Source organism: Falco peregrinus, chromosome 6 (assembly GCF_023634155.1).
Source record: "Falco peregrinus isolate bFalPer1 chromosome 6, bFalPer1.pri, whole genome shotgun sequence".
Taxonomy (NCBI): Eukaryota; Metazoa; Chordata; class Aves; order Falconiformes; family Falconidae; genus Falco; species Falco peregrinus.
In genome coordinates, this window is record NC_073726.1 from 85,656,162 (window position 1) to 85,683,646 (window position 27,485).

Here is a 27,485-nt window from a genome sequence, read left to right on the forward strand (position 1 = left end):
TGGCTAAAGAAGCGCAAGTTGTGGAGTAAAAGAATGACTTGTATGTATTGATTCTGAAAAATTGTTGCATGTATGACTAAGAGCCTGGAGAGCTTTTTCCTCAATCTGTGCTCTTTACAGATACATCTCCGGACATCACTGTGTGCCTGAACAACATACATCCAAGTTTATGATCAGTGTTGAAGGCTGAGAAATATGACTAGTGTAGAATGACTTTTAAAACTACTGCTGCACTATGAACACAGGTCAGCAGTGCAGTTTTGGCAGCCTCCCTGTACTGAAGCCCTTATTCTTTGTTTCCCTTCAGATTCTTGGCATGGCCTTCTCCATGACGCTCTTCCAGCAGATTCACAGGACTGGCAAAAAATATGATGCCTAAAGCCTCTGAAACATTATCACACCAACCTTTCTGTCTCATAAAAATGAACAAAAGGAATGACCGCAAAGAGTATCAAGCCTAGCCCTGCTGAGGGAATCCATCCCATTGACCGATCTACTTTGTTTTTACTTGTTCAGTTATTATCACAACTTGTTATTTGACTCATTTTTTTGTCTGTTCACATTTGCCATTTATTTGCCAAAGAGGGGGAAACCCCCACCAAACAAATGGATTTTCTACACGAAATCATAGATCTGCTCTGAGAATGTTTCTGAACTTAAGAAAATGTTTTGCTCTACTAATCCATGCTATATGTGCAAAAGTTATGTGTGTTCAACTTCAAGGGAGAATTCTTCAGTCTTCCATTAAGTTTTCAACCCTCATGTCCAATTTACTGGGAGACTCGGAAAAGCCACTGTAACTGACAGTCCTAGGAATTGGAGCTGCTTTGCTTTGCAGCTTCTTGTACTTTATGGTGTATACTTTTTTATTATGATAATGGTGATGATTATTATGATGGATATAGCTTAGAATTTAGTTGCCTGACTTATAACTTCTTACTGGTTTTGGTTTTACACATTTATTGTACATTAATTTGGGAACCACTGTGCGATCTCCAGAGGACATGTTTTTCAAAGTTGACGGTTGGTGCAGGCAAATAAGGACATTTCTCAAGTCCACAGGGAGGCATCATCTACCTTTATCAGGGCCTTTGTGCCCTTACTGTAACAAAGGTGGTTCCTTTCAAATCAGAGGCTCTTTCCTCAGATGGAATGCAATGTCTTCCCATTGGAACATGTCGTGAGCTTCCTACTCCTGTGAGGCAAAGTTCCAATGCCTTTACTCACCCAAAGCAGTGTCTGGCTGCTTTGATGTCATGCTAGTTTAAAAGCTAAAAGAACTGACTAAGCAAGTTACTGCTCCCTGGCACGAAGGACAGAGATTGCAGTCTGACCTACTGGCCAGCTGGAGCAGACTTCACAGATTGTGCTGTCTGTTTCAAAAAGTTTGCCCAAGGCATGGCATGCTGCTGGATATGCGGGAAGGGGATGGCAATTTGATGGCAACGTTGTCATGCCATGCCCTTCATTGAAGGGGTTTCCTCAGGCAGATGACAGCTGTCTCCTGAGCTGGGAAAGGTGGTTTGATCAAAGGTGACCAAATGATGCAGGAAAGGGGCAATTTCCAAAACAGGTCTCAGAGACAGTATGTGTTGTCACACCTTCAGTACAGAATTGGTTCTTGCTGACAGATTGCCAAGTCCATCCAGTGGGGTAGTTCAGAGTTCACTGCAATGCATATTTTTGCCAACATTCCTGTTAGAAAACTTGAACATTAATTTCTCTACTTTGAATGCTGCTTCATTGCAAGCAGCCCCCATTTACACCTAGTTGCAGGTTTTTGTTGTTTTGTGAAGGAAGAAGGAAAGGCTCAGATATTGGAGGATGTTCTAATTTAACCCCAGTCAGGGCTTGACTTAGCTCTGAAAGAAATACTGTTTTTTGTATTAGCAGCAGTCAGAAGTGACCTTCAGAGTTACCTCATCCAATGTCACTCTCAAAGGGGTACTGTCATCTATGAGAGAATAGGAGTTTACTGTAACATTATTGGGCTGAGTTTCAGAAACTATTGAGGATGGAGACTTTGTGCCTTTCAGAGCCATGCCATGCCAAACTATTCCTGTGGTAAACAAGTTTCTCTTAATATCCAGTCTGAACATTTATACTTTAAAACTCTGAAAAGATACCATTTTCATTGTATCGTTCAGCCTATCTTTTCCTTATGAGCTGAAATAGCTGTTGAGCCATTTCATATCTGGGAGGTTTTAGTCCCTTGTTTATCTTCCTAGTAGGTCCTGCATGCATCTGTACATCTGGCAGCAATAGTGTTTTGTGTGGCCAATGTGTCACTTTTTTGAGTTCCTATGAAATCAGTGTGACAGGAAGGAGTGTGAATGTGTGGGGGAAGAGAGATGAATTTGGGTGTCGCAGTGAAGGAGGTTACTATTCTCAGAGCATGGCCTTGCCCATATGAGCACAATGCCCAAAGTTTCACAGGGTTCTTGTTTCCCACTGTAGCAGACAATGCCATATGGGTTCAGCTATTTCACTTGGATTGACTTTGAAAGAGTCAGGGAAGAAGCACAGGGAAAGCACAGAAACTGAATCCAGTTTTACTTCCATTTCTAACAAAAATTGGGACCAGGAGCATGTGAGCCCCACTAAAGATGGATGTTCCATGTTGAAGAAGGGGCTCTGATGCCCAGTGTACTTGCTGCTACATGTAAGACTGTATCCAAAGTTGCTAAGATGCGTTCCCATTTTTGGAAGAAAAGACAGGACGATTTTCATCTGATGGCTCCACTGCATTCTCCCTTTGCATAGAGGTGCTGAGCTTTCTCTAGCGTTCAAATGAGCAAGGTGCAGGGCTGAGCAGGAGCATCATCGCTGTCCTTTTGGGTCGCACAGTGGTACCTGCCATATCTTAAATTTTAATCTGCAGTCAGTTTTTGTACAAAAAAAAAAAAAGGTAAAATATATTAGTGAAAGTAATAAGGAAATAAAAAATGTTTATGAATAACTCAGAGATGAAATGTGTAGTTGCAAACTCAGCTACTTTGCCTTCCATCCAAACTTATTTTTCTAGAATGCTTCATTCCATTTCATGATCTAGCAGCATAGATCCTCAGATCTTTTTTTAATGACTACTTTTGGCATTTTAAGCACAGTATTAGGCAAGATAGTTACACGAGCTTCATGTATTCATCTCTGGGAGGCCACCTACAGGAAGGGAGTCAAAACCAGGGCTGATCTGTGTCTCTAGCTGACTCTCTGACGTGGGAGGTGATGACAGACATCCTGGAAGGAGCAGAAAAGTAATGCCATTTTCCAGGCAACAAAAAACAGCCCTGGAAAGTGTGAAGCTGCATCAGTCAGTTTGTCAGAGAAGGCACTAACTGTCCTGTAAACTGGTCAAAGGGAGCTTTGGCTCATGTATGTATGCACTTTTTTTGCTTATGCTGGTGGGTGGCTGTCTGTATGTTTTCCGCAAATGTCACTCTGATTATTTAACTATAAGTTTTTAGCATGTTTTTAAATAAAAGCTGATACTGAGTAAAAGTATCTTTAATATACACAAATACTGATTTGTATAAATGCATACCTTTCTGTATCTCTTAATTCCTGAAAGCACAGTTCAAGTGTGTGAACGTGCTGTTTCTCTGAGTGTTCCTTCAGACTGTAGCATACCTGCTGTCTCACTGTGCTTCATGCTTGGAAGTTGCGGCAGAACTTCAACAGAGACGTAACAGGAGAAGAACCTCTACTTGAAAGCTGTTGAAGTAATAGCAGTGAGTTCTGTTCCCTCCTGATGGTACCAAGGCTGTTAGTTACAAGAAGCCCATGTGGAGGGCACTCAAAAGAAGCGCCCATAGCCAAGTAGCATATGAGATGATAAAAATAATGGCATAAATGTCTCAAGATGACAGAAGATGCCTTGTATATGTCATACATTGAGTTCCTGGGCTATGGTCATGTCAGGCCAACTCTCCTGTCCTGTGTTCACCCCTCATTTGTATGCATGAAATACAAACTCACACACAGGAAGGCTGCAAGCAGAGGGCAGCCGAACTGATTCTCATGATGTTTCTTGAGCAATGTATTGGCCAGACATAGAAAGGGCAAAAGGCAAGGAGGAAAATGGTCTTATCCCAGCAGATGGTTCTTGGGAGCAGCGAGGAATAGGACACACATAATTCTGATGTAACTTTTTTCCATAGAGTTGAGCAGCTTCATTCTGTAGCTGGCATGGGGAAACCTGGAGATTTTTGCCTATGGGCTACCCATCTGTTGTGCAGTAGATAGTAGACACTAAGAAACAACATGCCATTCCCACCAGGTGATGTTTGCACCACTGTTTCTTCTATGCAATACCTACTTTCGCCTTTATATAAAAGATTTTTACTAGGATTATACAAAAATAAAGGATTTTTTAAAAGGTGCTTCTTTGAGCTCATTTCTCTCCTAACCCCAACTACCACCAAAACCAAAAGGGGACAAAAACATTCCAAAAGGTGACTTGCAGAGATCTATTTCAACTTCTATGCAGTTAAAGTCCAGAGCTCTTGAAGCTATTGCATCTCTGAAAAGATCCACACCCCCTGGTTCTCTCCCATCCTCCTTCAAAACAATACTAAAACAGAAAGAGGTGTGAAAGAACAGCAAACTGCTTTTGAGAGCCTGGTAATATAGGAAAGTGTTTGCAAATGACCCAGAGAATATGAACTAGTCAAAGAGAGGACAAAGTAGTAGAGAGCTTGAAAGATGAGAGGACACTGAGAATTCTCAGAAGGAAACACTGACCCTAGAGAAAGAACACAGACCAGCCCTTCAAATGCCAGGAAAGCAGATGGTCTGAAAGATCCTCAGATGAAACAGTGGAGTCAAGCAGAAGCCAACAAAGCAACGAACAGTCTGAAAGATTCAGGAAACAAAAAGTTTCCTCAGGGAAGACAAGAAAGCCTGTAAGTGCCCAAGGAAACAAAATGTAGCAGTGTCAAAGAGGCTAAGAACAAAATAGACAAGACAAAGGACTCTTCCAGAGAATACCAAAGAGGCTCAGTGATAACAAGAAAGTATCAGAGATATTAAAGGAGCTCCAGCATACCCAGTAGTACCAAGGGTGGCATCGGAGAAGACTGGGGGGGAAAAAGGCAGAAAGCTTGAAAGTGCCCCAAAGAGTAGTGTCAAAGAAGGGAAAATCAGCCAAACTCTGTACAAGACTCAGAGAATACAGAGTAGCCTCAGAGGCAAAGAAACTAGTAGAAGGCCTGAAAAAACCACGGTGAACACACCAGAGACCTTGACAATAACAAGAAAGTAGCAGAGATTCAGAAAGAGCACTAGGAGAGTATGCCTGCAGCTGCTAAGAAAGAGAGGCTAAAAGAGCAACTCATAATAGCCTTGGAGAAGGGAAGAAACAAACAGGGAGGCTGATGTCATTCCAGGAAAAAGAAAAGTTGCTGCTGAGATGCTATGAACCTTGAAGAGAGACTGAAACAGCCCCAGAAAACCCAGTTTAACTTCAGAGAAGTGGCAGGGACAGGGATGGGAGGCCGGGAGGACACAGCAGAAAGACTGAAAGTGCTCCAAAGTCCTCAGTGAGAGGAAGGAACACACTGAAAGCCTGAAAGGCAGCTTTGGAGAGGCTAATGAAGAAGTGAAGAGGTTGAAGGAGTCCCAGAGGACAGAGAAGCCTTGCAGACCCTGGGACACCAGTAGAAAGCCGGAAAGAACTTGGAGAAGACAGAGTAGTCTCAGAGAAGGTAAGAAAATAGCATAAAGCCTGCAAATGAAGGATAAAAAAAGACTAGCCTCAGAAAGGTGGAAAAAAGTAGGCAAGAAAGAGACCCAGAGAGCATAATGTAGCCTTGGAGAGGTGAAAAAATACAGCAAAAATACTGGAAGAATGCTGAGAGAGCAGAGAGCAGTCTCAGGCAGGCAAAGAAAGAAGCAGAGATGTTAAGAGTCCAAGGAGAACACACCGTACCGCTGGAGGACAATGAAAAAGCAGGAGACAGCCTAGAGGAACCCCAGTGCATGCAGTGTATGCTTAGGGCAGTGAAGCCTCAGCCAGTGAGAGGCTGCGGAGCAGCTGTCCTTCAAACAGCTGGAGGTAGTTCTTGTGAGGGTTTGCTCTGTGATCTTCCCAGGGGTGGAGATTAGGCTGACAAGCCTGTAATTCTGGGGGCTCTTTCTTGCCTTTCGGGGGAGATGTCCAGCAGAAGGGTGTGCTATGTACCTCTTAAAAATCATCAGGAAACTCCCCTGCTCACTATGACCTCTCCAAGATGACAGCATCAGTGACTTTGGTCAGGTCCCTCAGCACCCTTGGTCACGTTTCAGGTGGACCCATGGACTTTTGTATAGCCGTTTTGGTCCCAGCATAGTCATGCTTCACTGCAGGCAACGCTCCACATCATTGCCAGATTTTGCCATTAAGCCCAGGGCCCTGAGGCCTAAGAGCAGGCCTTACGCAAGTAAACACCAAGGCAAGGAAGGCACCATGTGTGTCCTTTGTCACCAGGTCTCCTGCCCCATTTGGGCTTTTTCTTAGATTCCCTTCTACCACCAATGTAGTCATAGGAATCCTCCATGTTGCTTTCCATGTTTTTCACTAGTTTCAACTCCAGCTGAGCTTTGGGCTTTCCAGCTTCCACCCCACCACACCCAGGCAATGGCTTCATTCCTCCAGAGCAGCCCAGCCCCACTTCAGCCTTCCATGCATTTCCTCTGTGCTATCAACCTCAGTCTGGTGGTCTCTGTCCCTCCATGCTGACATTCTGCCAGGCCTGGTAGACTTTCCACACAACAGATGGACACTTCTTGCGCTTTGAGAAGGTTGTACTTGAAGGCTGACCAGCTCTCATGGACTTGTTTGCCGTCCAGGGTGACTGATACGGGATACTGCCTACCAGATTACCTCAAGAAGCCAAAACCTGCTTTCCTGAAGTCCAGGGCTATGATCTTGCTACATGTCTCACTCCCGGCTGGGTGGACCTTGGACCTACACTGCAGCTTTGTTGGCAGTCCTGCCTCTATGTCAGAGAGCAGCGAGGGCTATCTGCTGCACCATGGAAGGCTAGTCAGGAGCAGAACACAATAACAAGGCATGCGCAAGTAGTGTCCTCACCAAGAAGGAGCCAGAATGCAGAATGGCAAGCCCAGGTCACGATGAGTGCCAAAGACAGCAGGTCACATGCAGCCAGCAATCCCCCAGCAAGTCCATAGTGACGAGGCAGACCCAGGGTCAGCCAGGAAGCTGAACTGGTGGGTCTGGGTCAGGGTCCAGGCTGTGCAGGTACAAGATCAGCCATAGACAGTGCTGCTACACAGCTGTGATACAGCACAGGCAGGAGCCTGTGGCAAGGCCGCTGCTTAAAAACAGTTCCCAAGAGAAAGGAGGGACAGGCCCACGCTCCTCCGAGCTTTCTTCCCAAGAGCTCTTGCCAGCAAAGGAGGTGGACTTGGACTCAGCCACCTAAACTCCAACTTAGCCAACTAAACTCCTGGAAGAGGGATGCACTTCAGGCCCTGACATGGTGATCCCATCTCCTACTTGTCCTGACTGGGCTCTCTGGATGGACCATGATGTGATTCATTACCCTGCCTTGGCCGGGACAGTCGGTGGACCCTGCTGTGAGGGCACCTGCTCTGCCCCCCACCCCCCCCCGCAGTGGGAGCGCACCCTGGCCGCTGATGGCGTTGCCTGTGCCGTGGCCAGCCCCGGCTCCCCCCTTCAGCTCCCCAACTAAAGCGTGGGCACCCGTGACACCCGGCGCTCCCCCCCTGCTCCCCGTGCCTCCCCTTCTCTCCAGGCTTTGGTCACCATCCCCTGACGAGCCCAGGCTCAAGCGCCCCCAATTAGGCTGGAAGGGCCGCTGGAAAGCAAGCGCCTGCTGCACCCCTGTGCGGCATCCTGTGCCTCCACAGCTCTCCTGTTCCTCACGGGGGGGCCGTGGTCAGAAAAGCCAAAGCTCTGCCCACAACACTGGCTGTGCGGTCAGGCCTTAACCCGTAGGGTGGGGGCCCTCCTGCCCAAGCCTTCCGTCTCCACTGGCATGACCAAGGAGAACAGCACCTGGGCTCCAGCGCCCTGCAGCCGCACTTGGTTTGTTAAGGTCTCCCTTGACAGTATCAGTGGTGCACATACGGATGAGCAGGCCGAAGTCCAGACATACCTTAGAGCTCTCTGTAACAATCTCAGTCCAACCTCTGTGCAAGGAACAGACCGTGTGAGGTAGCAAGTAAGGTCAGTAGATGGGTGCCTCTGTGCCGTGTAGAAGGAAGCCTCCAGCCAGTGTCACACACCGTTTCCTCTTGGCGGTGGTTCAGGCTCACCTAGCTATGATGCATCCCTTGACAATTCATAGCACCAGTGTTGTCCAGGGGGAAACAGTGGGGTGATGCAGCAAGTTGATTAGACCAAATGCTGGGATGCACGCGCACATTGGAGTACAGCAACATGCTGTAGCAGTGTGAAAGCCTGGCTGTGTGTACAGCAGAGAGATCCTGGAGGTGTCCTTTTCCCATTTGGTGGTGGGCTGACCCCCACTCGCAGCTAAGCATCACACAGTATCTCACTCAGTCCCTCTCCCACCCCAACAGGATAAGGAAAGGAAAAGCAAGAAAGCTCTCGGGTTGACTGGTGCCCAGCCAGTCTCTGAGCAATGGCTACGGTCCCAAAATCCCTCTCATCTCATTTTTTTCCACTGAGCATGATATTATATGGCACTTGTGCCAGTTTGGGTCAGCTATCCTGCTTGTGTCCTTTCCAAATTCTTGCGTACCCCTTGCTTGCTGGGGGAAGCTGAAGGGGAAAAGAGAAAGTCTTGATGCTGTGCAAGTACAGCTCGGCAACAGCCAACACAGAGCTGCGTTATCAAGGCTGGTTTAGGAACAAATTCAAAACACAGCACCATACAGGCTGCTACAAAGAAAATAAACTCTATCTCAGTCAGACCAAGTACATTCTTATACATCATTTGAGTGCTGGTGGAAAGAGACAACATGAGGATACACAGAGATGTAGGATGTAATTTTGCTGCTTCTTTTTAGGGATGACTATCCTCTCCAGATTTCCCAGACAACCACAACGCAATCCCACAGCACACCATGTGGGATTTTCTCTGGTCATCTCAGTCTTGCTCACTACATCCCCCAGACACAGAAGAAACTACTGACAGCTGCTTCTGCTGCCCAAAGTAACTGGGAACAAAAGTGTTCCACAATTTTTTTTTTTCTCTCCTCAGAGATAACCTTAGCCCAGCACAGGGAGCAAAGAGATGGAGAGGCTGCACAAAAAAGCCATTCCCTATGTGTTGTTCACTAAAAGGTGGGGTGGACAGGAATGCTATCTCCAGTCATTGAACAAGGTTGCAAGTAATCCCTGCATCCTTTTCTAGGTTGCAATGAATGGTAGAAGAGTAGTGCATCAGGTTATAGGAAAGCCTCTTTTTCTTTATGCATAGAACTAACCTTTATATTGAAATGTCAGGTTGATGGAGTCCAGTGCAGGCATGACACGTACCACTGGAGCACAGAAGAACTATGTATATAGTACACAGACTGTAAGAGAAGTATGGTGATGAGCAAAGTTTAGTCATTAGAAAAACACACAGGGAGCAGCGCTGCAGGGTCAGTGAGAACCAGCCCCATTCAGCTGTTTGTGTCACACCTGAGAAACCATGCTGGTGCTGGCAGACTCACTGGCTTTGAGGTTATCTTGTTCTCTGTGTTTTGGCTGTTTGGCTCAGGCCTCAATGTCATTATGCAATGTTGCAGTTAGCGATGCATGGCTGTGTTAGCCTAGACAAGGTTGGAGTCCAAAATGAGTCCAGATATCAAGGTGTTGTGGTTCCCCTGGGCTCTGCTATGTCCTTCTCTAGAGGAAAAAACAAACAAAAAAAAAGCCTTCCAGCTCTCTGCCTTTCTGCCTCTGCTACAAGTGCATCTATTTGCATTTAAGTTCTCTTAATGTCAGCTGAAGGTTTGGGAACTTCCCGGACTCATCTTCCCTTCAAAAAAGAAGACAGGCTGAGATGCTGAAGCTCAGTCTATACATAAAAGGAGAAAGGCAACTGACAATTTCAAACAACCAAGTAATGACGAAGTATTTGGTATGAACGTGAGACAACTTGGGGGTGTGTGGCGTGGTGGTGGAATAAAGGACACCTAGGAATAGGAAAGAAACGTGGAAAGAGACAAAGAAGTCCCTTGGCTGTGGCCTCTGTTCTCCATGATTAAAGGATAGAACAGACGCAGCAGACCACAGCTTTCAGTGAGTATCACCAAAAAAAAGCATCAAAGAATGTTCCCAGACCTTTTCCACTTCAGAGACTGCAGAATAGGCATACCTGGGGAAAGCACAGCACGAACAGGACTAGAAGAGTATCTTCTAGAAAACAGAAGGATGCAGGAAAGTCAGGTTAAGAAAGACCACGTAACACATCTAACAGCTCCTTGAACAACAAATCAAGATGATGCAGGCTTTCAAGGAAAGAATACACAATTGTTGCTTCTACAGCTTCTTCTATATATCAAGACCAATGCCATGTTTGAGGTGGACAGCCATTGCCTCCAAACGTGATGCTCTGTAATAGGTGGAATATCTCCTCATTCTCCTCTCTTGCCTCTGGACAACTGTATTTGTACATGTACAAGTTTGTGGATACCACAGGCTTCACATGCATCCTACAATTTCCTTTATGCTGCAATATATATGCCCGTCACAAAATCTTCTTTTTCTGCAAAATGGCAAAACACTTCATTTTTCCCCCCTATGGCACAGTTATCATATTGTTATGATTTTTTGGCACATAATATTTATATTTTGTTCCTTTTTTGGTTGTTTGGTTTTTTGCCAGTTAATGCTGACAGAATTATATTTCATTATCATTTACATTATCAGTCAATTGCATGAATGCATCGTTACATTGCATATTAAAAATTAATCTACTGTGAAATGGCAAATACCAAAGACTCACCGACTTTTCCCTGTAGGAGAATGTATAATGGCAATTTACCTTCCTTGTGCTAGTGGATACATTCAAGGGCAGAGAGCTGCTATTCAGAAGGTCATAGACAAGCTGGAGAAATGGGCTTAGAGGAACCTTGTGAAACTGAACAAGGACAAAACCAAAGTTTTGTATGCACCTGGGAAGAAATAACCCGTGGCAACAATACAGGTTAGGAAATGACTAGATGGGGAGCAGCTTTTCTGCAAGACTCATGATCCTGGATGGAAAGCTGGATGTAAGCCAGCAGTGTGCCCTGGCAGCAGCGTGAGCCAGCTGCATCCTTGGCTGTAAAATAGCAGGACCCTACCCAGTAGTTCAAAGGAAAGGATTACCAGCATTTGTTAAACATCCAGCTGGAATAGCGCATCCAGTTTAGGGCCCATTACAAGAATGGCACTGATCAACTGCAGCAAGTTCAGCAGAGGACCACCAAGACAGTCAGGAGGCTGGAGCTCTTGCCCTGTGAGGAGAAACTGATGGACTTGTCTTATTTAGCCTGAAGAAAAGGCTCAGGTGGGACGAGCTAACTGCAGTCTTCCAGTACCTACTACAGAAGTTACCAAGAAGACCAGGCCAGGCTTTTCACAGTGGTGCATGGTGGTAGGAGAAGAGACAGAAGGCTTAAGCTGTAATGAGAGGTACAAACAGGTATAGGGAAAACTTCTTCACCATGATGACAGCTAAGCATCAAGCACTGGAAGAGGCTGGCCAGAGAGGCTGTGCAGTCTGGATCCTTGCAGGTTTCAAGACCTGACTGGACAGAGATGTGAACAAGCTGACCTGATCTCATAGCTGATCCTGCTTTAAGCAGGAGGTTGGGCTGGATGACCAGGGTGCATTCCAACCTGAATCCTCTTTTAATCGCCTGACCAATACAATTAAAGAGGCATTATGTTATGGTACTGACTGTCATTTCCCTCCCTCTAATTTTCAGTGGCTTGGGGGCACCGTACTCATTATTTCCCTATCCAGGGAAAGGCATCAGAAGGAAGAGGGAGGGCACTCACCTTACAGGATTACAGTGAAAGGACAAGAGGCAAGCGCACTAGCTGCAGCATGGGAAATTCTGCCTGGAAAAAAGGAAAAAAGACCTTGTGCCCCTGAAAACAATTCAACAGATATGCCTGGGGGAAAAAAAAAATGGCTGGATGAGGAACTGAGCAGTCTAATCTAGATTTGAATTTAGGCTTCCTTTGGTAAGGAGACTGGATTAAAGAACCCCAGAGTCCTTTCAAACCTAGACCCTTCCGTGATCCTACGATTTATACATCAGGCAGTACCAGGGAGTTCTCTTTTTCACTTCCCTTTGACCATTCCCTGCAAAAATGTGTCTGCAACTCAAGCCATGCGGCCAAACCTCTCCAGTTTCTGCCTTTTTGATGCTTGAAGTAGAGACTCATGATAATCAATAAATGCAATTAAGTCTTCTCCAGACAGGCTGTACACAGTACATAGCTACAGAAATCTTTGTATTTAAAAGGTTTTTAACTTCTTGTTGCTGTGAAGAGTCTGGCATTAGCATGTAGCTTCCTGAGAATGGTCATACTAACAAGCTATATTTTCACTGGAACTAAGGTATTATCGCAAAAGAGAGGCTTATGTTCTGTTATTATCAGTTTAAACGTACAAAGAAAGGGAAGAAACACAACATAGATCTCAACACTTCAAGGCATAGCAGCAGAAACCTCTAAAACTTTTGGCTGCTAGACAGCTGTATGTTGGGCTTCCGTAACTTCAGATACACTTAGAAATTCTGCAAAAAGCCTCATCATTATTTAAAAAATACACAAGCAGTAATAACAATAGATGATTCAAAGAGGCCCACATTAGGCATAAAGCACTGCCAGCATCTTTTCAAGCAAAAAAAGATGTTCAACAGACATTCTGCAACAGCCAAGGCAGAAACTGAGTCCTCCCTTACTCCTATCCCACGTACAGGTTCATAAAGCAAGGCAGCACCGGCGGGATACATCCCCACAGTCTTCCTGTGCTTTCCAACAATGCCCATACAAGTATCACAGCTGGAGAAAAATGTCCCTGCTTCCAGCAAACCACTTTATTCCAGAAGCACCCCGTTCACACCAGTGAAATACCCCCAGTAATTCACCACAGGCCGCCTAACTTTTTAACTCAGAAAAAAACCCCTTTCCTAACTCTGCATTTGTAGGCAAGGTCAGCCCAGCCAGAATCTGGACATGCATCCTGCCTCACACTGTCACGGTTTAACCCCGGCTGGCAACCAAGCACCACACAGCTGCTTGCTCACTGCCCCCCACCCAGAGGGATGGGAAAGAGGATTGGAAAGGAATGTAAAACTCCAGGGTTGAGATAAGAACAATTTAATAGGTAAAGCAAAAGCCACGCAAGCAAAGTAAGTAATTCATTCACCACTTCCCATGGGCAGGCAGGTGTTCAGCCATCCCCAGAAAAGCCAGGCTCCGTCACACGTAACTGTTACTTGGGAAGATAAACGCCACAATGCCAGATGTCCCCCCCTTCCTTCTTCTTCCCCCAGTTTATATACTCAGCATGATGCCATGTGTATGGAATACCCCTTTGGCTAGTTCGGGTCACCTGTCCCAGCTGTGTCCCTTCCCAATTGCCCATGCCCCTCCAGCCCTCTTGCTGGCAGGGCCCAAGGAACTGAAAAGTCCTTGATTTATTATAATCATCACCCAGCAACAGCGAAGAACATCAGTGTCCTGTCAACATTGTTCTCAGGTCAGAGCCAGAACACAGCACTGTACTAGCTACTAAGAAGAAAATTAACTCTATCCCAGCTGAAACCAGGACACCCTCAGAATCCAAGAAACTTTCAGTTCACCGGGGCTGTTTTTGGCATTGCTGCCCAGCAAACACCCTTCACACAGCAGGATGCGCTGTCACAGCTTTGCACCCCTTTATGAGAACTGCCTGGGTTTTTTAAGTGACCAGCTCACAGTCTGGCTGCAGACGGCTTTAGCAGGCACCACTGCCCGCTTTCCCACGCGGCAGCTCCCATCCCCGAGCCCCTGCACCGAAAGGCCGGGGTGAGCCACATCCACCGCTACGGCCTCTCATGTTATGCAGCCCTGGAGCTGCCTCTGGACCTCAGCTGCGCACAACGCTGCCCGGGGGCCCTGAAGGTGCAATTAAACACCTGCAACAGGCTGCAGTTCTTACTCCCTCTTCACATCAGGGAATTGCACCTCATGCCTGGTGTGAACGGTCACTTCTGCTGCCCTGCCCGGTGCTGACACGGGACCAGCTCTTTAAAACGCTCTCAGTACAGAATTACACGCATACCAGCTCACAAGAAAATTACGAGCTGTCAAAAGTTCCTTGGTAAAGCAGAGGCGCATTGCTGCCCAGGAGGACAACCGACAAACAGAAGCACTAAAACTCGAAGCGGCGGGGTCCGGAGCCTCGAGGGATGATGCGCTGGAGCCCGGCGCCGCCGGAACGACCCACACCGCGCGGCATCGGAAAGGCTGCAGGAGCCCGCACGGCTGGCAGGCGGCAGCTACGGCGGACGAGCGGCCCGCAGCTCTGCCCGGTACTCGGTACCCACCCTGCCAGCGCCGCGCCAGAGGCTCCAGCCCCTCCCACCCCGTCTCTCATTTGCCTACAAGGCCACGCCCCTTTACGTATGGCCCTATCGCGCGCGTCCTATAAAAGCTATTGCCCCGCCCCTTTTTTCTACCACCGATAACGGAAGCGCCCGGAGGCCGAGCGGTGACGCGCCCCGCTCACCGCCCCCCTACAGGCTTCCCCCCCCCCCCTCCCCCCCTTCCCCCCGCCCCCTGAGCGGTATGTGGGGAGCGAGCCCCGGGGGGGCGGCCGATGCGGTGAGTGCGGGCGGGAGGGGGACGGGGACAGGACAGGGACGGGGCAAACGGCCGTTCCTTTCGGCTTTCTCCTCCTCTCCTCAGCCCGTCTCCGCAGCCGGCGCGCCCCGCAGGCCGCTGCCCCGCCCTGCCGCCCCGCCCCCGCCGGCCGGCAGGTTGGGGGGGGGGGCTGAGGCCTCCGTCTTTCGGGGGCTTGCGGCCCAGCCGCAGGGGTGCGGGTGCTGCGCTGAGGTCGAGCGCCCCGCCGTGTCCCTGAGCCCCGACGGGCTCAGCTGCGGCGCTCGGGGGGGCCGGAGCGGTGGGCCCCCGCAGCGCGGGGCGGTGAGCGGCGGCACAGCGGAGGCCGCTGGCCGGGTGCCCCGCGCTGGCGCTCAGGCCGCGCCTGGCTGCCCCGCTGGCCCTGGCGCTGACCTCGGCCGAGCCCCCGCTGAGGCGCAGCCTTCGCTGAGGAAGAGCCGGGGAGTCCCTTGGCGCTGCCAGTGGGCCCAGCAGCGGCCTGTGAACAGTTGCTGTTGGTAGGGCTTTGGCAGCAAGCACCATCTGCCCGGTGGGAGCAGGCAGGCTGGCCCCGCGGTGTGCCTCTGGATTTGCTGCCATGCGGGTGCTGAGGCGCTGGAGCAGGTTGCCCCGAGAAGTTGTGGATGCCCCATCCCTGGAAGTGTTCAGAGTCAGGTGCTGGATGGAGCTTTGAGCGACCTGGCTAGCAGAAGGTGTCGCTGCCCGTGGCAGGGGGATTGAACTAGGTGATCTTTAAATTTCCCTTCCAGCCCAAACCGTTCTGTGATTCTGCACACTGTAAAGCGTGTTTATCATTCAAACTTTAAACTGTACCTCTCGAAAAATGAGGCCGTGCATTACCAGTGGTGGTAAAGCCATTCAGTCACAGCACAACATACAATGAGCATTCATTCTATTTAGAAGGATGTTTTTGCTGTCAGAGTAATTGTGGTTAATTTGAGCTGTTCTGGTAACTCCTGGACTAGTAAAAACAATGCTAATAATGGGAGTTGAGAGGCCTTCTGTTAGGGATAGCACTGCTAATTACATTCTTATTGTTGCATCTTTGACAGTTGACATCCTGTCATCCAGAAAAAAACACTGAGCTTTTCCCGCTCACTGTGCGTGCATTCAGCATTCTTGGGACAAAAAGCGACCTGTTCCTTATAAATGGTGTGGGTTTCATTTTAAATTCATCAGTTGAGCAATTTCCTTCAAGCATTTTGGATTTGTATCACCCTTGAGAACAAGCTCTCTTGTTTTTATGGCTTTGTGTGTTCATGTCTTTGAATCATTCTTCCATACTTCTAAGTATCTTGGAATCTACCTTCTTACCCTGGACTTTGTGACTAGGGTAATGCATGTGGATTGAATGTAACATTTTTGAAAGTTTTTGTGAAACCATCTCCTTAGTAGATGGTTTATTCTGGAGGCTGCGTTGCACCCAGAGGAGTGCAAGTGTATTGATGTGGCATGTATGAAAACATGGGTTCTCTGGTTTTAACTTGTTCGAAAGGCATTACTGATTTGATTAGTCAGATTCAGGATCTAGAACTAATGTTGGGATGGACGAGGTCTGGCCATTTCAGGGGGAATATGAGGAAACTAAATGTTACCAAAAAAGCCTGAACTGCTTTACTCTTAGCTTTAAAAAAAAGTGTAAACTCTCTCGGCCTTCTCTCTGTACTAGAGAACACAGCCAAGTACTCAAGTTGAAGGCAAAAGAGTATCATCAATAGATGCTGGCCAGTTGTGTTTGTAGAGGAATGAAGGCAGTTAATTAACATTGATAACATACAGCTGTGGGCTGGCTTCAGGGGCGGAGGGCTGGCTGACGTGGATAGTGTGCAGCTGTGGCTGGTTCCTGCTAAGTAGTTAATTAGCTCTGGGGGGTATGAAGATGAGACTGCGTGAAAAGAGACCTGGAAGAAGCAGAGGAAGGAGAGAGTGTGTGCTGGATGTAGGCGAGATAAGGAGAGGCTCTGGAAGAAGCAGGGGGCCTGAATGAGGAGTGGCTGACTGGAAGAGGAGCCCGGAGAAGGAGGAATCTGGATGCCTCAGAGGCGAGAAGCAGGGTGGACTGGCCTGAAGAAGGTGAAGAAACAGCATAGACAGTAGATGAACTTTTGAAACTTTGTGAGGGATTGGTGGCTGTGCTGGGGCAAGGCACGGGAACTACTTATTGAAGTTAACCTGGTATGGGATGGTAAAAGCCTTGTTGCAGCCACCTAGTCTTGCTTGTGCTGCGACAGTGCTTTAACACCAAACAACTATAGGCTCTGTGACTGCATTGCTGTGAGGAACAGAAGGGATCTTGGCAGATGCCCTCTGAAATAGAGAACAGTTTTCTTACCTCTTTCAAAGTATTTTTTCGTGCAGCTGTTGTATCTTCAGTGTAGTTGCGCTTGAACTTGAGGCAGCCATGTATGTAGCCTTGCGTAGGCTTCCATTTGTACCAAAGTAGATTTACACTCAGATTCCGCAGTTTAGAGGTGATGCGGAGTTCCATGTCTGATTCCTCTGTTTTCGAAGCATCTGGATTTTTGTAGCCCTTTGGAGCTTTTGATGATTAAAATACAGTCCCTAGCTATTACCACAAAGAGGTTTCTGGAATTGCTCTTCAAACAACCACAGGGGGCTAGCTTGGGAAAGACAAGAGGGAAGGGTAGCGCTAGAAGAAGTGTCTTCTGCTCCCAACTCCTGTCCCAGTAGCATTGGCCAGCCGGTGCCTACTAGTCTCCAGTATTTGCCTTCTTCAGGTCTCTACTTTTTTTCTGGGTTGATGCGTCCAGGAAACAACTGAAGCATACAGGATATTAAGTGGACATTGTTTGATTTGCTCGTGCTGAAGGGTGTTGTTCTACTTCTTGGAAGCAAAAGTTGAGGAAATCGTTGGGAAGAGTGCCAGCCTTAGTTAAGCAGTTAAGAGTGGATGAATTGCTGACCTTTTCTGGGAGTAGGGCAAGCTTCTCTCCCTGAAAGATTCCCCCCAAACTACTTCGAATTTTTGCCTGGGGGTTGGGAGCTGGGGATGGCAGAAAGAGTTGACATATTAGGAGATACATGCAAGTAGTCAAGTGTTTTCAGAGTTTTCAGGATTTAATTGATGAATGAAGAAGCAGCTGAAATATGTCAGGGACTGTAACGGTATTCCAGCCTAGCTCTTGGTAGGCTTGAACTTGTCTAGCTGCTGAATTCTGCAGACTGCCACCTGTTTTATGAAGAAGTTTCTCTTTCACTTGTTATGAACTTGACACATGCAACCTGTGATAGGAGTCTCCTTCTTATGTTGGAAGAAAATGTGATTTATTATGCCTTATTGGGTTTTGTCATGATTTTGTAGACCTCTGCTGCATCCTTTCTTCAGACCTTTTTCTTCCATCCTGCAGTACCCAAACTATGGTAGTCACTGCTTGTGTGGAAGCCACTCTGGCTGTTGGTGAGAACCTTCTCTGAAATTATAAACACAGAGTATCAGTAGTTTCACTGTATCATTTTTAAGTGGGTGCATCAGTGGGGAAACAAACCTTCACGCAGGGTTGAGGAATAATGCATTGCGGACTTGCACAGTTAAATAATTATGTTCTTTGTCTTAGTTTTTTAATCTTTTCCTAACAACTTCTGATATCCAGTCTAATTTGTTCACTGTTGATGAGTACCTAGTAGATGTTTTCATTAAACATTAGGTGTAACCTCAACACCTCATTCCTGAGTGGTATGAAACTCTGAGCCTGTTGTGTATATATGAATGGCTGTGCTTATGTGACCATCAGTATGAAATTTAGCACCTTTCTTGGATCTGATAAAGCCTATAGTTCTTGCCTTTGTGTTTTACTGGCACACTTTCAGACATTCGAGAGAGTTTTGAAAATACTTAAAGGATAATACTGGATAAGTAGCAAATTGACAATTTTTCTCTGAACAAGAGAAGATAAATTTGCCTTCCACCTGCCAGGCTTTTTTTTTTTTTTTTAAGCATAGCAAAATCACTTTATTTTTCTTTTTTATGAATTTCTCAAATAATGCATTTTTTGTGAATAGTATCAATACTTTTTTTGTGTATGTCTGTGAATGTTTCAGGAAATGCTTCAGAGAACATCAGAAGATTTTTTGCCAAAGATGGAAAGTTCAGTTGAAGAGATGGATACCTCTGATACCCAGTGGGGCTGGTTTTATTTGGCTGAGTGTGGTAAATGGCATATGTTTCAGGTAAATACATATTAACTGTGATGATTTCAATACATCAAATTAGCTATTGCTGAATTTGTCTAAATGTGCTTTTTCATATATTTTGAAGACTGATTCAAACAGTCATTGCTCTGTTAGCAGTGAAGATATTGAAAGGAGCTTCCGAACAAACCCACGTGGTTCTGTTTCTTTTACTACATCAAAATTTAACTACACGCTAGACTTCTCAGGTATGTATCTTTTCATAAAGTAAATTTAAATAATAGAAGGTGTTTGATACACCAGTTCACTTGTTCGTTCAGCAAATTATTGTCCTCGTATCCCATGCAAAAACTTGTGATGGCAGAGGTTGTCTTTACTGGATAGGAGTTTTTAGAAGCAGCTGCTGTGTTACATTTTCTAGCATAGTTTATTAATAAAAAGTAGCATGTCTTTTTTAGTAGCACTCCATGTTAGTGCCACTTCCCTCAGGCCTAGTGGTATATAGCATACATCTATGGGACTGGGATGTTTGAACCTTTTTTCTTTAACATTCAACTGCTTGTAAACTTGAAAAACCTCTTCCATTCAGAATCTTTATAAGAAACATTGATGTGAAGGAAGTTTTCTGCAATATACTGGCATCAGAGCGATTTAATAGTTCAGCAGGTGGTTGAAGCCAATTTTGTTGTCAGAATAACAGGGAGATAGGCAAAGAGATTTTCTGGTAGATTGTAAAGGCCTCACTTATAGCATAATTAGAATCCTGTAATATTCTGTAATTTACAACGTAAGTAGCTAACTATAAATTAATCTGTCCTTTGTTCAAAAGTGTCTTCTAATGACATCTTTTTTTTTTCTTTAACACTTCCATTCACAGATTGTTTATTTTCTGATTAAATTATGTAATGGCTATATGCTTAAATAGAAGCCTCTTTCCAATCAAAGAAAATAATATTTCAAATACAGAAAGTGGGGACTGAGTAAAACAGTGATTTACTAGGAGTAAATTTGTATGTAACAGTATAAGGAGGTTTATGTTTTCACGTGTTGAAATGTCTGTTTAAAAAAACTTTTTGTTTTGCATCTGGAATAAAACCACTAAATGCAAATACTAAAGACTGATTTATGTTATCGTTTGTAGGTCATGGTGTCTTGCATTAAGAATGTTAATATGCTTTGTCATCCTAGTTGTATTAAAGTCAGTGGGGGTTTTGCCAGGGATCTAGTGGGGCTGAACGTGCATTTTGTTTGTGTAATATTTGCACATTTTGCCAACTTGTATAAATGACAGTGGTTCTGAGGCAACTATTTAGAAACATTTATTGAAAATGCTGATTTGTTAGTTGTTGAAATGGGAATTCCTGTCAAGCAACTGTGAGTGTAGTAATGTTAATTTTAAAAATGACACTTAAATGTTTCATATACTGTAGATGAATTCCAGAAACATTCACCCTAATTCTTCTTTTATTCTCAGTTATGAAACAAACCAACCTAACAACCCTTAAGCAACGTCCAATAAAGCGAGCTCCCTTTTCTATCAGTGCTTTCAGGTAAGGAAATAAAAGGAAGACTCCTTATTTTATGTTATTCCTGATTCTTCTAAGTAAAATGAAACAAATATATTTATTTACTTTTTGCATCAAACAATTGAACCAAGGTGGGAGTGCAAGTCAAGAAGGAAGACATTTCAGAGTAGAAGAGTGGCAAAATAATTTTTAGGGTTTTTTTATCTTTTTTTCTGAGAAAGTAAGGAACTTGTAGTGGGAGAGGCAAGGCATACTGAATACTGACATCCTTTGGCAAGGTTCTTAAAGCTGTGCCTGACTTTAGTCATTGGAGTTCCTTGCTGTAAATACCTGTTGAATCAGAATTGCTGTGGAGAAGCAGCAGCAAAAAATGAAGTTTGTTCCATCGTAATAATGACTTCATAAATCATTTAGAAGTATTATTGTAACAGCAAAAAAGTGTTATATTTTCTTGCCTCTATGTTTTGATCATTTTCTCTAAAGTTACTTGAAATTACAAGAAATTGCATCATAACAACCAGATAGTTTTATGAGCCTAGTTGCTTTAGATTTTTTTCTTACCATTTGATCAGTCATTAGATGTAAAGCTGTGCTGTTGTAAATCTGATACTCAGTAAACAATAAACTGATCTATGCAGTGATACTACCACAGGTAAAATTGACTATATGGAATATGTAGGTTTTTTTTCCCCCATAGTTTCTTAAAAATTATGATAGTTCTGAATTGCAGTCTGTTTTTACTTTCAAAAAGAAACTTGGCATTTGTAATAAAAAATGAACGTCAGTGTAAAAAGATTGCTACTACAGGAAGGTGTGTTTTTTCAATGGATATTTGCTGAAGAGTGCATGCAGCAACACGGCAATTCACTTTTGGGTTTTTGTTTCTTCAATAACTGCATTCAGTACTCTCTTTTCATGTGATGACACCATTCTTTACTTTCAGGAAATCCCTTCTTTTAGTCCCGGTTTTAAGGCTTAAGAGCTGCTTTGTATATGGTGTATATGCTTAGAACGCCTTTCTGAGCGTTTGGTTTTGTTTTTTTAAAAAAGAAATAAACTATAATTTTCGAGTGTGTATTTCTAACATGATGCTTTTAAATACCTCAAATGAGGGCTCAGTTTCCAGAGGCTTAGGCTAGTTGTAATTCCTGATAGTTTGGAATGTTCAGGCTGTGTGTACACTCTTGCATTTCTAAATTAGTGTTACTCTCCTGATGTTGCGGACCTTTCTGACAATCTCTTCTGATTTATCTTCCTACCTTTTGTTGGGTAGATGGTGTATAATTTTTTTTATGTTTTATATCATTTTATATTAAAACTGTTCATTGCTGTGGTTTATTTATAATAAACTAAGCCAGAATCTGAATACAAATTAAGATCTCTTGCCTTTGACCTTACCTGCTGACAACAGCCTTTGTTTGAATTAAAACCCTAAGTAGTTTTGTATAAGTTCTGTGGGGTGTTGGTGGTTGGGTTTTTTGCGTACTGTGTTGTTTGGAACAGGATTTTGACAGGAAGAAAATGCCTCATGTCTTTCATGTGATGTGTTTTTACCTTCCTTTGAAGTTTCATCTGTGAAAATGAGGCTATCCCTATGCCTTCACACTGGGAGAATGTAAATACTGAGGAGCCATATCAGGTGAGAGCTGGAATGCCTGTTGGTCAAAAACATTTGATAATGAAGTAATGCACCGAACTGAAATCGTGCTAACCTCTTTTTTTCCAGCTTATTCCATTGCAAAAGAAAACAAATGAATATAATGAAGTTTCTAGTCTCTTTGGAAAAACAATGGATAGTCACCGAATTAAAAGAATTAAGAGAATACAAAATCTAGACTTGTGGGAGTTTTTTTGCAGGTGAGATTATTTCTAAAACCAACAGTCTTAGGATTGTTAACAGAGAAAATCGTGAAGGCATGCAGCAGAAATATGTTTAATTGCTTTTATTATTAATGAAAATGTGTTAATCTTTAATTTTTTTTAATCTGTATTCAAAATTCCGGTTACAAAACTCTGTAGTTTCTACAGGTGCAGAAGTGTAATACTTGTAGAAATGCATTAAAACGTGGCAGTGCTAGGTTAGTGGTTGGACTCGATGATCCTAAAGGTCTTCTCCAACCTAAACAATTCTATGAATCTAATTGTAAATTTGGTTATATTTAGCTGTTTAAGTATTAAGGCTTATTTGCTTGGCCTTGTGTTTCAACATCTACCTTTCTATAAATAAGTTTCTGTAAAGGTGTATTTATACCGTCTTAATACCAATTTTAATTTTTGAGGGTAGGAATAGCAAGCAGTCTTGAAACCAAATGTCTTTTGAGTCTCCAGTGTAGATGTCAGAGGGAGGCAGGGGAAGACCTTTTTTGATTAGTTTAGGAGCTAACAAATGATGTCATTTGGAGAGTGTACTAGTTTTCCTGACTGGTCAGTGAGTAGAATTCATGGTTTAAGAACTCTGAATCTATGGATGCTGTGCTAGAATATTCTCACAGTATGAAACTGAGAATGGGAATTAGAATTTCATATGTTAGGAGCATTACAGTATCTCCATATAACTATCAAAAACTATGGTATTTTTAAATACGTGTATGGTATAAAAGTATATGGAGAAAAGTTGTTTTGGCTCTAGAAGTTTTTTCCTTTCTCAAAAAAACCTCTACAATATAGTAACAATGAAAATTGTTAGAGTGTGTGCAACTGGAGCTCAGCTGCCTTTCTGCTGTGAGTAAAATAAAGCCTTGGAGTAGATGAGCTTAGGGACATGAGTAAAGAAATTACTGTCTTGGTAGTATATTACAAAGAAGTAGGTATTCCAGTATTTCAAATTCACTTAAAGTTCTTTTGGTGTCCTGTGTGGGAAAGTGAAGGTAACAGAAAATGAATCGTAGTCTAGCATATTTAGGTTTGTGCATCGCAGTTTGGAGTTGTAGAGGAGCACAGGAAGCAGAAAGCAGTGTTTGTCAGTGAGGTTGCTGAGCGTCTTCAGAAACAGCCTGTGTGCTTGCATGTGTACAAAGAGCCTGTCTCTGGGTGTTTAGTTTTGCTTTAGATTCTCCATTGAGTGAGTTGGCTGTATGAGATCCTTCCAAGTGGTGGATCAACTTAATTTTGTTTTACCGGATTAGCTTATTGCTGCTGGTGGAAAGTGCTAAATCAATGTTTTTTAGAATGGACTCCTCAATTTTTGTTCCAAATCAACAAAAAATGCATGGCATATCTGCATTATGCAGAACTACTTTCCTAGCGTGCTCAGCGTATTCCACTACTTATGAGGAACAATTGCTACTTAAACTTTTGTGGTTTTGGAGAAGTGTTTTGTTTCGGGACTGAATTTGAGCATTGCTTGAATGATTATTTGCATCGTTGTAGCGGTCAATACACATTTACCTCTTAATTTCCCCCTATTAATGACTATTTTAAACTGGTTTTATGAAATCAGCTGGTCAGAGATAGTGAAGAACTGTTACAGAACATTTTTGAACAATTGATTATTCATCTTTTCTATAAATCTGTTCTGTTCCTCTAGGTTACCTTCATACTTTGTCAGAGATCAGCAGCCATCAATAGAGGGCTGCTAATAAAATTTTGAGTGTTCAGCACCACTAGCCCGTAGCTCAGAGGTGTTGCCTTACACAGGTAGTTTTCTCAAAATGCTTGGCTCCTGGGTTTTGTTGAATTGCTAATGGAACTTGAGGGCCTGGAACCTCCCTGCCTCTGACACAAAATGTCACAAATGAGATTAGTGAAACCTCCCAGATGCCCTTGTGATTCTAGTGACGTGCTGGTTTGGAAAGCCATTGTAGGTGAAAGACACATAGAAAAAAATTTAAGTTTCCAAGTGTCGTGGTTTAACCCCAGCCAGTAATTAAGTACCACGCAGCTGGTTACTTTCTTCCCCCTAGCCCTGGTGGGATGGGGGGGAGAACTGGAAAAAGGTTAAACCCATGGGCTGAGGTATGAACAGTTTAATAATTGAAATAAAGTGAAATATAATACTACTAATAATTATTGTGATGAAAAGGGACATAACAAAAAGAGAAATAAAACTCAAGGGAAAAAAGAAGCGATGCACAGTACAGTTGCTCACCAGCCACTGACCGATGCCCAGCCAGTGTCTGAGCAGTGATTCCCCCTCCCCACCAACTCCCCCCCAGTTTGTATACTGAGCATGAGGTCATATGCTATGGAATATCCTTTTGGCCACTTTGGGTCAGCTGTCCTGGCTGTGTCCCCTCCTAATTTCTTGTGCCCCTCCAGCCCTCTTGCTGGCAGGGCCTGAGAAACTGACAAGTCCTTGACTCGGTATAAACACACAGATGTTTTGGACAATAAGCCAGAATAAACCTATCTTTCAAGCTAAGTACTGCAAGATTTTAACTTCTGTGAAATGTACTTATTTATAAATCATGCACATTTGCAATGTAATGCCATTAATATGATAAGGACTCTTTGCTGCCTGTCTCTTTCCCTGGGACCTGGTTGACAGGACTTCCTCAGGCTACATCTAAACTGCAGGCCCTCAGAATGCTTCCCCAGTTCAAGTGTGCACTCCAGTTCTAAGCAGGTTGCTTAATTTGATGAATCAAAGTACTTGGCACAGTGCCACATGCTCTGTGGCTTTTATAGGAAGAAAATTTGGGTGCACAGACAAGAACAAAGCTATGATGCGCTCCGACTTGCTTTTGTCTGGATAGTCAAGGGATCATAACTATGAGCTTGGTGATTTAGACACAGCTTCAGAGTCAACTTCTGCATGGATCTTAGGAAAACCCAGCTGACAGTCACTTAAAGATTGATGGAAAATATATCTGTGCTGTAATTGAAGATGTGCTATGCACTTCTGCCCATGAGACTGTAATATAGATTTACCTGTAGTATAAGGGTTTTTTCAGAACTCTAGACCAGTGTACGACTTCGCTCTTTTAGAAAGTATGTGAACCATAAATTCAGAAAAACATTATGAAATGATCACATTAAAGTAACTTTACCTAAAAATTTAGGCAGTTTTATTTTTAGTATTTTTGCTTGTTTACCTGTGCAATTACACTTTATAATCCACTATGTTATTCCTCCCACCATGCTATTTAAGTACGTAGAGGAAACAAAATGGGAGGAAAAATGCCTTTCATTTAAAAATGTATCTGCAGAAATTGACCATGCTGAAACTAATGCCAAATGAACAATGTTGATAAAATTGCTATAAAAGACCTTTATTCCTAATCTTTGTTTGCTTCTGAAAATAGTCCACAGCATCTAGAAGTGTGTGATTTCTGAACACGTACCTTACGAATTCTGATCTGTTTAAAAACTAGAATCATCTAGACGCTTGCAAAAGTGGCGTGTGTGGTGTGTTTTAGGTCTGTTCCCTCTACAGTGTTTTCAGAGTAGTAATGTAATATGATCGTACAGATGTGTGTAACGTTGTGTTGTGTGTTCTCTGTAGGAAAAAGGCTCAACTAAAGAAGAAGAGAGGGGTCCCAACTATTAATGAGCAGATGTTATTTCATGGCACCAGTAATGAATTTGTGGAAGCAATATGTATTCATAACTTTGACTGGAGAATAAATGGAATGCATGCTGCTGTGTATGGAAAAGGTATGACAAAAATACTTACAACAGTTTGGTAATCTTAACAGTTCAACATTAAGTGTTCCCTATAGTAAGTTCTTTGTGATGTACTCCCTGTGTTCATCCCAGAGCTGTTTACTATAGTTCTGCTTTTACATCAAGTGTAATTAAGGCAGTTAAGATGCAGTAAGGAATTCAAATTGCTGCAGCTGGCTGAAAAGACCATGAAGCATGGGGAAGGGATGCCCAACAAAGCAGTGTTGATCACAAGACAATTTCTCTACTAAAACATTCCCACTAAAAATATTTGGTCATGTTGCTATAATCTGACAATTTAGGAAAGAAAAATTGAATTACTAATGAACATAAAAGAACAGACATCTTTCATCATCTTGATACCTATGTCCATGCTCTAGTAGTTAAACTGTCACAATAAGAATGTCACCAGACTTTTTTTTTTTTATTTGAAAGGGACCTATTTTGCAAGAGATGCATCTTATTCCAGTCGCTTCTGCAAAGAGGACATGAAGCATGGAGATACATTTCAAATTCATGGTGTGAATCTGAAGCCTCATCTGCATAGACCAGATAAAGTCATGTTTCTTGCTCGTGTACTAACTGGTGACTATATCAGTGGTGATTCAAAATACATGAGGCCTCCTTCAAAAGATGGAAGTTTTGTGAACTTGTATGACAGCTGTGTGGATAACACCTGGAACCCAAAGATCTTTGTTATCTTTGATGCCAACCAAATCTACCCAGAGTACTTAATAGAATTTTGTTAAGCTCGAAAGGAGCTGAACAGAATATTGTTTGTGTCTTTTTTTGATACTTTTGTTCCTTTTGTAAAGATAACAGTATAAAAACATGAAATGTGAGAGAGGTGAAAGAAAAGCTAGCATATGTTCATGGAGGAAGGAAGCTATCAAACATTCAAGGCAGGTTGTCGGGCTGTTTTTAAAAAATCTGTAAACTTTACTAATGCATTTTTCAAATGTAGCAACTATTACAAATTTGAAATTGCTTAGTGAGCCTTAAATAGATTGGGCATTGGTAAGTTTACAAAGGCAAGGTTTATTTTCTGATTTTTTTTTAATGTATTACAAGTATTTATTCATGTGGTAGCAATTTACCTGTAACATAATATGCCTATGATGACACTAATCTTTTATAAAGATTGTCTGTAGAACATAACAATCACAAAATCAACAACAAAACCCCAGGGGACTTGGCTACATATGTATGTATGTCTGTGTTCTGTAGTACACTTTGCTTTGTTTGGAGGCCTAATTTTATTTTTTTTTTAGTAGGTTTAGAATGCAAACTATCTGGAGAAAACTGATGAAGGAGCTATAAATTTTACCGACTCCATTATGTTTAACTTAAGCTTACAGTAAATGTACCTACAATTATATACTTGCAAGATTACAAAATCCTTGCAC

At 43.6% G+C, this 27,485-nt stretch overlaps 2 protein-coding genes across 4 annotated transcripts in view; both read left to right on the forward strand.

Annotated features, from left to right (window-relative positions):
- The window catches only part of TSPAN9 (tetraspanin 9), a 185,085-nt gene extending 180,706 nt beyond the window's left edge, over window positions 1-4,379 (forward strand). For all 3 annotated transcript variants that reach the window (XM_055807603.1, XM_055807604.1, XM_005234399.4), the window contains one exon: window positions 308-4,379. In XM_055807603.1, the coding sequence (XP_055663578.1) occupies window positions 308-379 (72 nt within the window). In that variant the 3' untranslated portion in view covers window positions 380-4,379. The remainder of the gene's footprint in view (window positions 1-307) is intronic.
- A 10,282-nt stretch (window positions 4,380-14,661) lies between these two features.
- Window positions 14,662-27,282, forward strand: PARP11 (poly(ADP-ribose) polymerase family member 11). The gene is made up of 8 exons (XM_055808869.1): window positions 14,662-14,782; window positions 18,860-18,988; window positions 19,077-19,197; window positions 20,424-20,499; window positions 22,042-22,114; window positions 22,202-22,332; window positions 25,919-26,070; window positions 26,515-27,282. The coding sequence occupies exons 1-8, from the start codon at window positions 14,747-14,749 to the stop codon at window positions 26,826-26,828; spliced, it is 1,032 nt and encodes a 343-aa protein (XP_055664844.1). The 5' UTR covers window positions 14,662-14,746; the 3' UTR covers window positions 26,829-27,282.
- The last annotated feature ends 203 nt before the right edge of the window (window positions 27,283-27,485 follow it).

Excerpts from the sequence above, each read along its gene's own strand:
- PARP11 (XM_055808869.1), top strand. The coding sequence starts at position 14,747 with ATGTGGGGAGCGAGCCCCGGGGGGGCGGCCGATGCG. Across the intron at positions 22,115-22,201 it reads ATACTGAGGAGCCATATCAG|CTTATTCCATTGCAAAAGAA; the intron begins GTGAGAGCTGGA and ends CTTTTTTTCCAG. Across the intron at positions 22,333-25,918 it reads TTGTGGGAGTTTTTTTGCAG|GAAAAAGGCTCAACTAAAGA; the intron begins GTGAGATTATTT and ends TGTTCTCTGTAG.